The sequence below is a fragment of the Macaca nemestrina genome, chromosome 10, assembly GCF_043159975.1.
Source record: "Macaca nemestrina isolate mMacNem1 chromosome 10, mMacNem.hap1, whole genome shotgun sequence".
In the NCBI taxonomy this organism is placed as follows: domain Eukaryota; kingdom Metazoa; phylum Chordata; class Mammalia; order Primates; family Cercopithecidae; genus Macaca; species Macaca nemestrina.
This window is the reverse complement of record NC_092134.1, coordinates 34,385,216-34,401,177: the sequence shown is the minus strand read 5'-3', so window position 1 is coordinate 34,401,177 and position 15,962 is coordinate 34,385,216. Positions and strand designations below refer to the sequence as shown.

General features: G+C 43.4%; 1 protein-coding gene across 14 annotated transcripts in view; it reads right to left on the bottom strand.

Annotated features, from left to right (window-relative positions):
* LOC105463367 (ankyrin repeat and sterile alpha motif domain containing 1B) overlaps positions 1 to 15,962 on the bottom strand; it is a 1,291,052-nt gene that overhangs the window by 38,873 nt on the left and 1,236,217 nt on the right. For 6 of the 14 annotated variants that reach the window (XM_071072448.1, XM_071072449.1, XM_071072450.1 and 3 more), the window contains one exon: positions 11,106 to 13,973. In XM_071072448.1, the coding sequence (XP_070928549.1) occupies positions 13,965 to 13,973 (9 nt within the window). In that variant the 3' untranslated portion in view covers positions 11,106 to 13,964. Of the gene's footprint in view, positions 1 to 1,674; positions 1,813 to 10,058; positions 10,146 to 11,058; positions 11,071 to 11,105; positions 13,974 to 15,962 lie in introns of those variants that run through there. The other 8 variants (XM_071072443.1, XM_071072444.1, XM_071072446.1 and 5 more) reach the window with 2 other exon arrangements.

Sequence of the window (15,962 nt, the reverse complement as noted above, 5' to 3'; positions counted from 1 at the left end):
CAAAGTCTCACTATGTTGCCCAGGCTGGTCTTGAACTCCTGAACTCAAGTGGTCCTCTCAACTTGGTCTCCCAAAGTACTGGGATTACAGGCATGAGCTGTGCCTGGCCAAGAGTAACTTTTTTAAAAAATTGATACAGGGTCTCTCTGTCACCTGGACTAGAGTGCAGTGGTGTGATCAGAGCTTACTGCAGCCTCGAACTCCCACGCTCAGGTGATCCTCCCACCTCAGCCTCTCAGTTAGCTGGTACTACAGGCATGTGCTGATTTTTTTTTTTTCTTTTGCATTTTTGTTGAGATGGGGTTTCATCATGTCCCTCAGGCTGGTCTTCAACTCCTGAGCTCAAGTGATCTGCCCACCTCGGCCTCTAAAAGTGCTGGGATTTCAGGTGTGAGCCACTGTACCCGGACAAGACTAATTTCTGAATGAGCATATGGGCCAAACCTTGGAGTTCCCAATTACCACCTGTAGGTATCTAATGTGACTCCTATTCAATATAGAAGACTGCAGATTTGTATGAGGCAAACACACCTGTTATGCCCTAGTACTTAGAAATGGCTACTAGAGAAACCGACAGACACAGTGAGGGACAAGGGGGCTGTAAGACCTTTACTATGTTTTGGTGCCAGAGAAACAAAGGAATTTCTCAAGTCTGAAAAGTGAAATTAGTAGTTGAGTAATGGCAGTTGAGATACTAGGTAGGGTTGGTGTTCTAAGTTGAATGGAAGAATGAAAATATTGAAAAATCTCTGAAGAGCCTAGTCTGCCAAAATGTACTTGGTGTTATGAGTGGAACTGTGACCCACTCAAAATTCATATGTTGAAGGCTTAACACGCAGTACCTCAGAATGTGGCTGTATTTGAAGATAGTGCCCTGAAAGTGGTGATTCAGTTACAGTGAGGTCATTGGGGTGGGCCCTGATGCAATCTGACTGGTGTCCTTACAAGAAGAGGAAATTTGGACCCAGACATCCAAGCACAGAGGAAAGGCGACGTGAGGACACAGCAAGTAGGCAGCTGTATTAGTCTGTTCTTGTGCTGCTAATCAAGACATACCCAAGACTAAGTAATTTATAAAGGAAAGGGGTTTAATTGACTCACAGTTCCACATGGCTGGGGAGGCTTCACAATCATAGCAAAAGGTGAATGAGGAGCAAAGCCACATCTTACATGGCGGCAGGCAAGTGAGAACTTGGGCAGGGGAACTCCCATTTATAAAACCATCAGATCTTGTGACACTTACTCACTATCACGAGAATAGCACAGGAAAGACCCACCCCCATGATTCAATTGCCTCCCACCAGGTCCCTCCCATGACACGTGGGAATTATGGGAGCTACAATTCAAGGTGAGATTTGGGTAAGGACACAGCCAAACCATATCAGCAGCCATCTGCAAGGCAGGGAGAGAGGCCTCAGAAGAAACCAAACCTGCTGACACATTGGTTTTGCCCTTCTAGCCCCCAGAAGCTGTGAGAAAATGAATTTCTGCTGTTTAAGCCCCTCGGTTTGTGGTACTTTGTTATGGCAGCCCTAGCAAACAAATACACTTGGTATGTATCTTAATACCGGGTAAACAAGCCAAGCTAGCATGTTAACTATAAGTTGGGCTTTCAACACAGTCCAGGCCCATTTTGGAAAGTCTTTAATCTGTTGAAAGGGGGCAGGTACTCACCACATCGAAGGCAGTAAACACGTGACAGTAGTGGTGATTGGACTTCAAATCTTTTGTGATATAGGCAAATGTTGAGAGGTCTTCTGGGTCCTGGGCAGCACAGGAGATATTACGAATTTCATGCTCAGCAATTATGTTCTGGAAGAAATGACATAAATGATCATAGTTTTCCTCTGCAAACTAGCATATTTGACAACCAAGACAAGTAACCTGGGAAGCAGTTGCTTTCCTTCTTTCTGGAGTGTGCTAGACTAGCAACATTCAAAGTGGTCCACTGTATTATCTGTGGGTAAATGAATGCCAGATCTGGAAGAAATATTTTCATTTAATTAAAAACAATCTAACACAGTCATATCCTGGAGCTGCAGTTCTCACCAGGTGCTGTGCATGGAAGCAGTCTGGATGGCGGCCACTTTTTTCTTTTTTGAGACAAGAGTCTCACTCTGTTGCCCCTGGAGTACAGTGGTGCAATCTTGGCTCACTGCAGCCTCCCACTCCCAGATTCAAGCAATTCTCCTGCCTCAGCCTTCCGAGTAGCTGAGACTACAGGCGCATGCCACCACACCTGGCTAATTTTTGTATTTTTAGTAGAGACGGGGTTTACACCATGTTGGCCAGGCTGGTCCTGAACTCCTGACCTCAGGTGATCTGCCTGCCTCGGCCTCCCAAAGTGCTGGGATTACAAGTGTGAGTCACCATGTCTGGCCTCCACTTTAAAAAATAACAGTAATTACTAAGCATTTGACTTTCCATTCCCCGTGTCCACCTGTAGCTGTGCAGCACTGCTTTCTGCTAATTCTGTAAAGAAGGGAGCATCTGTCGCTTTCTCTGCGTGAGAAGAGATCTGACCCAACGAGGCTCTTCAAATCCCTTGCCATCATGCTTGCACATTGTTCTTGTGTCCTGCTCCTCCTCCCTCAGAGCAAGGGCAGGTACTGAAGGAAGCAGGCAGGTGGAAGCCTCAAGGTGCTTCCTCCATGGAAACTAAGGTGCAGGGGCCTGATAAGAGAAATACCACACTGCAACATTCAGGCCTTGGATGCCCTGCTTGATCTGGGCCCTGTGGCTATATAAACAACACTTTCCTAACTACATCCACTGTGTATAATTAGGAAGTGGTGCTGTTGCTGCCATTATTACTTCACAGGTGGAGCAACTGGTACTCAAAGAATTTAAGTGCCTTATGCAGAGCAGGTGCTGGGTTGGGACTGAAATTTAGGGTTGTCTGACTGTGGAGCTCAGGCTCTTTGAAATGCATTGCAATGCCCTTCATTGTCTCCACCTCCCTCTTACTGGCTTAACAAGAATCGCGTTTTTTCCTCTCTAGCATCTCTTTGTGCCTTCTTCCCCGGCGGGAGAAAGGTTGAAGTACCATTGTCCTGAAGCACAAAATAACCACGAAGCAGCCTGGCTGCAAACCCTGCTAGAAACTTCTTTTGATACGTAGATGTGTTTAAAAAGAAAAAAATAAAAAAAATTCACATAATCGTGCAATCATTTTTTATCTTATAATATCCCATTTATGTTTTTTTGCAGTTGTCACAGATGTAAAACCCTCAATGCTTTAGTTACTCTAATTACCTTTTAATTGCGCTGTCTTAAAAAACCTGTCGGCAATACAGTGTTCCGTGTACAACCATCAATGCCTAAAAATGCTTACAAAGTGTCCTTCCCTGCCAGCAGCCCCAGCAAGTACTTCATGTCCCTCACTTAACCAAGCTGAGTGGTTCGGAGGCAATTACAGAATTAAAACTCGCAAAAGAAAATTAAATTAAGACATTTTTCACCGTGGTCTTGTGTGTTGACATTACACGCAGTACTCTGTCAAAAAATTACTCAAATTGCAATTGGAATCCCATAAACAAGTAACATTCTATTGCAAGATAAGTTTCAAACTAGAAGGTGATGATCCTTTTCTGGCATCCAGATAGCATTCCTTCAAGTAGAAAACCAAATTAGGGATGGGTGAGTCTTCAAAATGAATGTTAAAATGAGAAAAAGGTGCAATGTGAGGTGCTGTGGGAGTCTCTGCCATTATCTTGATTGGGGGCACCCTGGGAAGCCTGGGTGGATTTGGTCTCACCTGTCCAGGAGGCACTGTCACACGAAATAGATGCTTCAACTTTTACTAAGTTGGCATTTTGTGTTCTGGAGATCTTTTGCAAGATCTCAAGGTAGATCCACTTCTTGGGAAATGAAAAGTGCTCTGTGATTTTTATTGCACTGAACTCCCTGAATCTTGCCAACTCATGGGATGCCACTCTTGACAATTTCCAATGGTGCATGGCAGCACTGTGGCCAGGGGTAAAGTTGCAAAGGAGGAAAAGTATATCTTTGCTGCTCTCTCCTCCTCTGTCTTTGCTGACCCCTGAATTTTCTGGAGCCCTCTTCTTCTCTTTCTCTTTTTTTTTTTTTGAGACAGGGTCTTGCTCTGTTGCCCAGGCTGGAGTGCAGTGGCACCATCTCAGCTCACTGCAACTTCTCAGGCTCAAGCAATCTCCCACCTCAGCCTCCTGAGTAGTCGGGACTACAGGGGTGCACCATCAGGCTGGCTTATTTTCTGTTTTTTTTTTTTTTTTTTTTTTTTTTTTGGTAGACACGGGGTTTCGCTATGTTTCCCAGGTTGGTCTCCAACTCTTGGGCTCAAGCAATCCACTTGCTTCAGCCTCCCGGAGTGCTGGGATTACAGGTGTGAGCCACTGTGCCTGGCCTAGTCCCCCCTGTTCTCTATTCCCCAGGAGCCCAGGACTGTCTTTTAGCTGCCCAGGGAGGCCTGATCTCTGTGATGCTGCATGTTCCAAAATCAGCCTCCTCTCCAACTGTGGAAACTTCTACTACTCTATTCTCATTGTCTAAGCTAGAAGGAAAGCTCATGCTAGTAAAACTATTCTATATTCAGGTAGGAATAACTGATCACTGTGGTCATCCTAACTGGCACTTAAAAGATGCTCTTGAATTTGTATTGATAGCCTACGGAGGCAGATATTTTTGAACAGACCTTTGTGATATATTGCCAATGCCAGAATGGGGTGAGGACCCGGGATGTCACTACTGAAATACTGCCATCACTCTGCATCGTCTACCTGTGCAGAATGGTGAAGCCAGTTCTCTACATGCAGGACAAATCCAAGGCCAACGATACTACAGTTGTAGACTGTATGGAGACTAGATGGTAGACTTTCTCCTTGGAGAAGAAGCCAAAGAGGAAGACATTCTTTGCACCTCCTGTCATGCATTTATGAGTGGCTTTTCCACAAATTAAAAAGTGATGTCATGAAGAGGTACAGGTGATGCACCTCAGCTGAAAACTGGACTCCTCACATGTTCATCAGCCTCCATTTCTAAGCATGTTTTAAGAAGACTAGAGCTTTAAAAGGCTCAAGAGAAGAACTGGCGAGGGGCTCCTCCTGCCTCTTCTTGGGGATAGAAATTCTGGCAGCGTAGCACCCTTCAACAGGGAGAGATGGCTTTTCCTGTCTGCTGTTTTCCATCACGGTGAGAAACAGCTGAAGAGCTGTCTTGCTGGTAGGGGTAGGACAGGATTCTCGGGTCCAGCTAACTCATATGGTGGTTCTGAGAAGGGCATGTGGTGATGAAGTGATGCAGCCTAGAAATCTGCCTCTCGCCACTGCCTTCAATCTGAGCCCCGACAGGTGGGACCCTTCTCCTGCATCTCATCAGGCCGGGCTTTTCCTGAGTGAGGAGACTGCAGTGTTCCCTCCAGGGCGGGGCTAACAGTGTAGAGCGAGGGCTAACTGGTGATGCCCTGTCGGGCACGTGATGCTGAGAACAGCACAGGTGCTTAACATGGCCTTAATTTGTCTCCAAGCTTCTCAGGAGTATTTGCTATAAAAAAACAATGGGAGGTCCACCACAGTGACTCATGTCTGTAATTCTAGTGCTTTGGGAGGCTGAGGCAGAAATATTGCTTGAGGCCAGGAGTTTAAGACCAGCCTAGGAAATATAGCGAGATCCCATCTCTACAAAAATATAATTATCCAGATGTGGTGGTGCATACCAGTAGTCTCAGCTGCTCTGGAGGCTGAGGTTAGGGGCTCACTTGAGCCCAGGAGTTTGAAGTTACAGTGAGCCGTGGTGGCGCCACTGCACTCCAGCCCGGGCAACAGAGCGAGACCCTGTCTCTTAAAAAAAAAAACATTAAAAAAACCCCAAAACAACAGGCACTTGTTCAGGCAAATGTTCCAAAGTATTTTGTGCCCCCAAAATAGCACAGGCCTTGTTTAAAACTGGCATTCCAAAAAAATTTTTAAAAACTCAAAAAACAAAACAACAATGAAAGTAAAAAACAAACCCTGGCACTGCATCATTTTTAATTTAGCCAGATGGGAAGACTGAGGAGGGAGTCAGCACAGGAAGGCAAAATGCAACCTGCTCCTCAGCTGAGCACTGAATGCAGAAACCGCGTCTCCTCTCGGAGGACCTCCCCTTCTGCCCCCCAACCTGAAGAAGGGTCTGTTACTAAATAGTTGCAGTCCTCCAGGCGGAATTCCCTGCTAGAGTAACCTTTGGGCTATTGATCAACAGAAGGCTGAGGTGATTTATCCAAAACATTTTAGTGCTAAATCTATTGCAAGTTCCACTTTGAATTCAAGATCGCTTTCTGCTTCCTCCTTCTTAAATCAGGATTAGTGATTCAATTCATTTCCTAAGTTGCTAGGCAATACATTTATGAGTTTATAACTAGGCCTCTAACCCTTTCCCATGAATTCAGCCAAACCCATTTATTTATTAGAATCAAAGGAAAGAAATGCTTCAAGGAGGGTTCATCTTTCACAGAGTCTAATGGGGGCTCACAGGAAGGGAAGAGTAATTAACACACAATGAATTATCCATTGCACTTCAAACTAATTCGTGGAAGGTAGCTGTGGAGTAACAGAAAAAGCATTAGGTTAGGGAGCTTGAAAATCAAGTTTGAGTCGTTCTTCATGACCAACAGGCTGTGTGACTGCAGGGCAGCATTGAGCCAAGGGACCGAGGCCTTCAGGTCTCCAGCTGCCCAGGGCAGATTAAACAACCCCCTCTCTGACCAGGGCAGGGGTAAGAGATGCAAGGTTAGGAGAGCACTGTTGAAGAATAAAGTACCATGAAAACATAAAATATGAACAGTAGGCTGCGTGCGGTGGCTCACACCTGTAATCCCAGCACTTTGGGAGGCTGAGACAGGTGGATTATCTGAGGTCAGGAGTTCGAAAGCAGCCTGGCCAATATGGCAAAATCCCGTCTCCACTAAAAATACAAAAATCAGCTGGGCGTGGTGGCATGCCCCTGTAATACCTGCTACTCGGGAGTCTGAGGCACGAGAATCACTTGAATTCCAGGCCTAGTGGCCTCTAGTACCTGAAATGGTGAGATCTTTAAATATGCTTGTATATTACAAGTCCTTTGCTTCAAATAAAAGTGGCTCACTGACACAACACTGCCCAGTGGGGGAAATCCTTGGTGAAAACAGAAAGCAGGACTCTGGAGTTTATCAATCTGCTCCTTTTCTGCTGTGCTCTTTGCTCTAGAACAAAGTGGCAAACATAGGTGTCCTTGCAGACACTGGTAGAATCTAGGGGTCTGGGCATGGTTCCTTTCGCACCACAACTTGAGGATGATCCTTCAACTGTGGATCCTCTGTCCCTTCTGAAGCCAGTCCTCCCGCCCTGGCTGGTGGTAGTGTTTCTCAGCCTTACCCAGTCACACTCCACCAGTACGGCCTTCCAGCATTTCTTTCTTCTATCCTTCTAAACACAATCTCTCTACTTTGGCTCCCTACACAGCAACTACTAGACTACTGCCCTGAGTCATTCACTCTCTCCCTACCCACTGTCATACTGGGGGAGATCAGCTACCTCACAGGTCACTGGGATGTGGACCCTGTATAGTCAGTTGAAATTAACATCGTCCAATTCCTTTAAAAGCATATGTTGTCATACATTCACAGATCGGCTCCACTTGCCACCAACATAGGCACTTTGCCTTTGCTCTAGATTCTGAAAATATGTTGAGGACCACACTGCAAGGACTTGAAAAAATCTGCTGACCTTCTTTATTTAGCATCTTTATTTACACAGAATTATCTTTTGCATATCTTTCTGTGCTTTTGCTTCCAAGAGTAGTCATCAGTGAGCAGAGGTTTATGGATAACTCATCTAATTATTGGCAATTGAAGCAGAAGTATCTCCTTGAAGTACAGGAGCATCAACTTCTGTGTCCCTTGACGTGTTAGTAAGCAACATACAATGGAACTGGCAAGCTCTCTTTCATTCCTCTGATTGTGGAGAGTGGGTTAGAGAGAATGTTATTAATACAGCTGCATCCAGCCATACCCCCAGCATCATGAAATGACCGACTTAGGACTGCAGGAACTTCTCAGGGCAAATGCCACTTGTTTAGAAATTGTCAGAATCCAAGTCTGCTAAAGTTGTTTATCTAAGAGAGTGTCAAATTCATCCACTGAAAATATACAGCTATTCAAGCTTTTCAAGCATAAATGGAATAGAGGGAGTTTCTCCAATTTAGAAAAAAAAAAAAATCCAGGCGCCAAAGTCTTTCTTAAGATTTAGATACAGCAATAGCAATGGTATCTGTGCCATTCTATAATATGTTCCATAAAGTGTTAGAACTTTTAAAACCAACAGACTATAATTTAAGGATAAAGTAATTTTATACACCAGGAACTAAAGATGCTTCCAAGAAATAAAAAAGCAAATCGATTGGTATTGTTCTTATTTGAGTCTCCACAATTATTATCTGTCAACAACCATCAACAATATTTTGCATAGTTGGACTCACCATTATGCTGATATTATTGGTCAGCATAATGATGCTGGTTATATGCTTTTTGCCTGGGTTTCAGAACTTTTTCTATAACTGTGAGGTTGTTTTCCCAAGTAGATTTGGGGAACTTGGGTTTATCTAACTACTGAAACAACAACCTCTTTCATTACAGAAAACCAATTGGAAAAACTTCCGATTCAGATGCTGGGGTTTAACACAGACACCAAAGAGTCACTGCCCGTGACACTTTTCCCTGGTACCTAAATCCAGTTGCCTTGGCCCTAAGTTGCTGTTTCTTAAGTTCACCTGTTTCACGATTTCTGTTCCCTTTCTCCAAAATGGAGGAGGTCCAGGTGGGAGGTCTGGGTGAGAGGTCCAGAGAAAAACCAGCATTCACCAATAGTAATCACCTCTTTTACCCTCCTTCTGTACTTGATTAGTTGAAAGGATGCAGGAATAAAACACATGAACGTTTGGGATTTTGTTAGGAGAAGCCAGTCAGCTTTGAGTTTAAGGAGAGGGACAAGGGTCACCCAAGCTTTCCACTTGAGCACCAGGACGCTGTTGTCTTTGTCAAGAAAGGAATGCTTTTTCAGTGAAATGCAACCCTGCTGACCACACTTGACATCACAGCCCACAAACTATTCCCATTGTGAGGAAGAAGTCACAGCGGAGCCACAGCATGGCCTGGGCTGCTTTTCTGATTGTGTCTCTTAAGAAAACAATACAGCTGAGGATGGGTGCAGTGGCTCATGCCTGTAATCCCAGCACTTTGGGAGGCTGAGGCAGGCGGATCACAAGGTCAGGAGATCGAGACCATCCTGGCTAACATGGTGAAACCCCGTCTCTGCTAAAAACACAAAAAGTTAGCTGGGCATGGTGGCGGGTGCCTGTAGTCCCAGCTACTCAGGAGGCTGAGGCTGGGAGGCGGAGCTTGCAGTGAGCCGAGATCGCACCAGCCTAGGCGACAGAGTGAGACTCCGTCTCAAAAGAAGAAAGAAAGGAAAGAAAGAAAGAAGAAAAGAAGGAAGGAAGGAAGGAAAGACAGACAGACAGACAGACAACAATACAGCTGAAACTCCCATCTCAGAGATTGGGAATTAAATGTAGTTATAAAATTAAAAAGTGAGAAAATTATCAACAGAAAAGACACATATATATATCTCTAGATAAATAAAGACAAATGTTCTAGCCCTTTATCTAGTAACATCTCCTCTGATGGAGGAGTGATGACATTGTTGACTTTTCAATCTACAAGTGATTTTTGTTTTCTTTTTCAATGTTGTCCAGATCCAAAGGGACATGCTAGATAATAAGTGGCCACAGTCTAATAGAGAGAGCATCATGAAAAAGTGAAAGCACAATATTTATAGAAACCCCAGATCAAGCCCTTCCCCCAAATGGTGCCTTTCTGTATGTATGAAAGTGTATGTGTGTGTGTACATGAGCGTGTATCTATAGGTATATGTAGGAAGCATGAAGGTTGGGGGAATGGGATGATTAAAGTGGAGAATGCTGGTTATTATAGGAAGCAAAGGATTTTAGATCATATTCTCAAGACTGCATCTGGTGTCTAAACCAGAGAGAGGTGTGGTACGTACCTTATTTGTTGCATCAATAAATTTGACTCCTTTATATGAAACAGAAAGAATAATAGTAGGGACCTTCTTCATTTGCTCTGTAGACTTCTGAAATTAAAATTAGAAAGCTGTTAGAGCAGTTTGTGTTGCATGGCAACTGAAGCACATAATTTTTCCTCCCAAGAAGATAAAGATGAGCTCAAATTAAAAACAACACACACACACACACGCACACACATCAGATACACACCACGCACACTCTAATTTTAATGTTTGCTTCTCCTCTCTTGGGTTGAGCTATACTTTGGGCTTATAAAGTTATCTGTCTTGCCCTTGAGGAACTAAAAAGAGCTTGTTCCACGACTTTGTGTGGATGAAGGAGTACTTCTTTTCCCCGACACTAAAGTGTGAATGAAGAGGTCTGTCTCCTACTGCAATTTCAAGTGACCATTCCTTTCACAAGAGTTACACCACGTCAGACTTAACTCCAAGGATGCATTCAACATTAACAAAATATATGCACCCCGGCTTTTCCTAGTTACCTTCATTCTTCAAGGCACAGAGAATGCTTGGATGTATACTTAAAATAGGGAGGTGAAATACGTCACTATGTATTGTTCTTGAACTGGACCGAATCAAAAAATGCTGATATTATATTTACAGCAGCATCACTTGTGACTACACAGGATGTAATGATACTCTAGAACAATGAAGCCCTCCAGGAGCAGTCCGGGTTTTGAGCCACAGCTAAATGCTGGACAGCCCAGGTAACCTACTTTATCATTGAGAGCTGCTACATTCCCTTAGGCCAGGTTCTTGTGACAGATGTTCACACTGGCTGAATGTGCTTGGAGTTTGCAGCTTGTACAGTTTTATGCATCTGCAAAAAGTTTCTCTATAATTGAGTATGTGCCTTTCCTGTTTAGCTTTCTCATTCATCACCAGTCACCAGCAGTCTGTTTACTTCATTGCCCTCTATGTATACTACAAATAATCACACTAAACATCAAGAAGAACCTACCTGACAGTTAGCCTGGTGGATTTTCCAGTTAAGACAGATGGGAACATAATAGGAGAGAAAACACATAAAAGGTGAGAGAGAGGAAATCATTTCAATAATTCACCAACAGTATAAATTCATTAAAAAATAAAAGATGCCACAAAAGAATAGCCTTCAGAGTCATCAAAGAGGCAGTGCTACTGTTATTTTAGAAATGCTGCAGGCTTTCACAGGCCCCTTTCTTTCTCTGTTTCTCATCATTCTATTTACTGCACTGCACAGTCTTAGGACTGACACACAAGAAACTTCCACTTTGAGCGTTCAACAACTGGCTGTCTTATGTCTATTAAGGGAATCAGGAAAAAATAGAAACTTTCTTGATTTCTTCATTTGTATTTCCCAATTTTCTAGTTTTAAATTCTGGAATGCGGCTAGAATTCAAGAAGGCTTTCAATTGGATAGTGTGAGTGAAACGCATTGAACTCAACGATGAGACTTCGATTGCATCTTTTAGTTGAGCCATGAAAAGGGGTGTTTCACATTTTCCTGATTGTTTTTGACACAACATCTTTTTGAGAGCTACTACACTGTTTCAAAGACAATGGATTACTAAAAGTATTGTTATTTAATATTTGTTGTTTTATACAGTATGTGAAAAAGCAACTCTCTTGAAGGGCTTTTTAATCAGTTTTAAAATTCCCTGGATGCATCAGTTTTCCTTTGTGATTGCCAAAAAGAGAGATTATGGAAGCAAAATATAAGGTTAGAAACTTGTTTTAATGCTTCTTCCAACCACTTCTTAAAAATGTACAAGATATATCAAAGACAGGCTAGAAGAAATCATATGCAATGTGTTGATTTTAAGGCAACACAGAGGCTGAACTCTGTAAAGAGGGAGGGCTGGGGCAGCCCAGGCAATAGTTTGAATAACTGAATGCGTATGTGAAAAATTTTCTGCAAAGTGTCACAGTGGATTTTGGTAAATCACCTCACTCATATTTTGCCATGAATCCATTCTCCTGGACAGATCTATCTGTAATGCAAAGCAATATATAGCTAATATTCAGATAAAAATCCATTTGTTATTTGTTCAGCAATTGAGTTGTCACTTTAGGCAACCCACTGTGCTTGTCACTGGAAAAGCTTGAGTCTAGTTCAGGGGTGGCAAACAGACCTCAAACTGTGTGCAAACACCAGTCTGCTGAAAGTACTGTGTTGAGACAGATTCTGAGCTGTGTCTGAGCTCAGTAGAAAAGAGGGCTGGGAATGATGTCTGCCATGGGAGAAGAAGAGGAAGAGGCGGCCCAGGGGCCACTCATGAACATGCCTGCTAGGTCTGATAGGAAGAACAGCCACAATTACAAGTTGACAAATGTGACAGGAGCAATGTGAACAACATGCCTCCAGGATAGTGAATAAAAACAGCATTACTTTGCATGACAGAGTGGGGCCAGTCTTCATTCATTCATTCGAAAGACACTGACAGCCTGCTAGGGGTGATTGAGCTGACTCTTGATGAATAAGCATTTTCCAAGTGGCAAAGAGGCCAAAAGAGGTTGTTTTAGCAGTAGAACTAATACATGCACAGAGGCCTAGAAATGAGAATGTGGTGGGTTTGGGTAACTGGTGGAGATGAGAGTGGTAGAGTTGGTTTGGAAGGTTGTTACTTACTCTGCCAAGTTAGGGTCCATTGGAAGCTTTTCACTAGTGAGTGACACAATCCGACCTGTGTTGCAGAAAGATTGTTGTGGTGGTTGTTTATCAAGGAGGGACTGGAAGATCTAGAGGCTGGATACAGGGAGTGAGGAAGCTATTGTGCAAATCCAAAGGAGAGAGAGACCCTGAGCACCTGAGTTGAAGTAGAGGCATTGAAGAACAGGAGGAGGAGCCATAATGTCGATAAGGAAGAATTGAAAGGTTCTGTTGATTGATCTGCCATGGAAGATGAATGGGTGGGAGGATGCCATAGATGAAGAAGCCACTGAGATAAGGAATACTAGAGGGGAAAGTGTTTTTGCACAAGCATAATGGAAATGCTTTTGCACATGCTCAGTTTGATAAGCAGGTGGAGAGGTCCAGTAGGAAATGAGAAATGAGAATCAGACCTGGAAATCCACCCACATACATGGGTGGCCAAGGAGATGGGAGCAGACAAGGTGCTTTAAGGAGTGAACAAGAAAAGGGGGAAGGACACAACTTAGTGGAAGATGAAATCCCAAGGGGTGGGGCAGAAACAAGAGCTAATGAAGGACTGGAATTGAAGCTGGAAGATGTCCCCAACACAGTATCACAGAAGCCAAGGAGGAGAGGGCTTAGAAGGTAGGAGCAGTGCCCCATGCCATGAGGACTAACAAGGCCTAAAACAGTGTGCCTACCACAGTGGCTGGCACACACAGGAGCTGCTACTTTCACTGGGCTTATTGGGCGGAATCCTTGGCTTTTGCAACAAGAAAAAATTGTTGCTGATTTCATTAAGAGTAGCTTCAAGAGAATGGTGGCAGCAGCTGGAGAGGGGAATACAGTGAGTTGTGCAATGGATGCCAGTGAAAGGAAGCAGAGCTGGAGCAACAGGCAGGTCAGGACACAAGCTTTTGACCTGACATGAAGGCTTCAGTGGTGGTTCCTGTCATGGTACAAAGATTCCACATCAGATGCTTGGCCAAGTTGAATGAAGAAAAGACAAAGTATAGTCATTTCTTTTTCTTCCATGGGTCCCAAGAATCTCTGCTGTCCTAACTGGACGCAGCGCTGTGCACAGGCCTCTATGAATGGCAGTGCTGGGGGTGGCCATGCTTTCCAGTCTGGAGCCCAAACTGCACTGCTCTCTCCACTGAGTCATTTGACAAGAAGCTGATGGATCCTGACCAGCCACAGAGTTCTAAGGGAGGGTGGGAAATCTTCCAGGTAGAGCCCCTCCTTGAAGGCATTTATACTCCCTACAAGAGATAAGAATCCATCGTCTTTTAAAGGGGTTTTCTGATGGTGTACTTTGACAAGCGTTTCCAAAGAGGTCTTTTCATACATAATTTTAGCAAAAGATGAAAATGCATAGAAAGAAGGCAAAGACACTAGGCGTGGTGGCTCATGACTGTAATCCCGGCACTTTGGAAGGCTGAGGTGGGAGGATCACCAGAGGTCAGGAGTTCAAGACAAGCCTGGCCAACGTAGCGAAACCCCGTCTCTATTAAAAATAAATAAATCAGCTGGGCATGGTGGTGGGTGTCTGTAATCCCAGCTATTCAGGAGGCTAAGGCAGGAGAATCACTTGAACCCGGGAGGCGGAGATTGCAGTGAGCCAAGATCATACCACTGCACTCCAGCCTGGGCAACAGAGTGGGACTCCATCTCAAAAAGAAAAAGAAATAAAGGCAAAGATCAAAGTTATTGAGTCTTCGGGGAGTCTAATCTGGGAGGCAAGAAATCTAATAAGCACCCACTTCATTTATGAAGGCTTTATAGACATCAAAATGTGAGCATGGGGCTTCAGTCCAATCACAGGCAGTCGAGGTCCCTCCCTCCCCATTTTCTCTTCAGTGTTATGATTGTCATTCTTTTCTCCTTCCCAGGGACGAAGGCGCCTACTCTGAACATCAGGTTACTGGGCACGTGCTCTCAGGCAACACTGGTTTCTATGACCCATCTATCTGCATGCTCTGCTAGGTGTCTGTATAATTAATACTCCCATATGTTTCTGTTAAAAATTCAAGCTTTATTGATTTGTATAAACAGAACTCTCTACTTCAGGCCCATTTCCCCAGTGAAAGATGCTCAAGGCAAACCTTCTGTTACCGTTCTCTTTTGTTTCTAGTTGCTTTTCCCAATGCCATGCTCTTTGTGGCATTTTTCAGGTTTCCCAACGTTCTCAAATTCACCCCCGTTCAGAGCCAGCTTTACAGAAGAGATTACTTTATACTGAAGACCTCTGAGTACCTAAGCGGCTAAATACTCCTGGGGAAGGCCCCAAATTATCTTAATTTGTACAGCATCTTGCTTGCCTGCAAAAAGCATTATAGTGATATTCAAATGTATTTTGTTCACAGTTTCCCAAATTAAGATGATCATACTTTTATTATTCCAAGAGAAATGATATTTAGTTATATAGAGATGTTACGTTTCTGAAACCTAAAATACAATGCAACATTTGAATCCTAAATTCAAAGGCAGTCTTCTCTTTAAGCACTTGAGTTTATATTGTCTATAACCATTAAACAGAAATAGGAATCAGAATTTCATATCTGGAGGTGGCCACCTGAAATACTGTTCTTAGTAAGTAATTGAATGCTTTTAGAGCACTTTTAAAAAGAAGAGATTTTGAAATCACCAAGAGAAAGAACCATCTTTCTTCTTTTCCTTTTTAATTTTAAGTTATGAACGGCTTGGTATCAGGTCAGAAATCATCATTGGTGCCTTTATTACTGCCTTAAAGCATGTTCTGAAAATAAGTAGGTTTTCCATTTTGAATGCAGAATCAATAGTATGGAGATACCCTTTTCAGAGTGCACGAACTCTAATTTCAGAGCATGACTTTTCCAAGTGCGAATGAAAGCAGAGGGGTTTATGATGGGGATAACTTCAGTTGTGAGCTGTAATGCTCTTCGAGTCTGGAGTGGTGTTAATGTTCTGAGAGACAGGGAAAACAGTGAGGCTAACGTGGGGAGGATGCCACCAACCCTTCATTCTTACAATACCCCGACTGCTCCCAGTGTATCTGAAGCACAGGCTGGGGAAGGGATTTCTGGATGGTCTGTTGCCATCCAACTTACAGTATATTTTTAACCTACACATGGCTATCCTGAGAATGCTTTCTAGTTAGATATTCAGTCCTGAGTCATAACTATTAATTTTGGCATATAATATCTTCCTTAGTTAGATTCAAAGCTTAATTATTACATTCCACTTCAGCAAGTAAATTAAAATAGGATCAA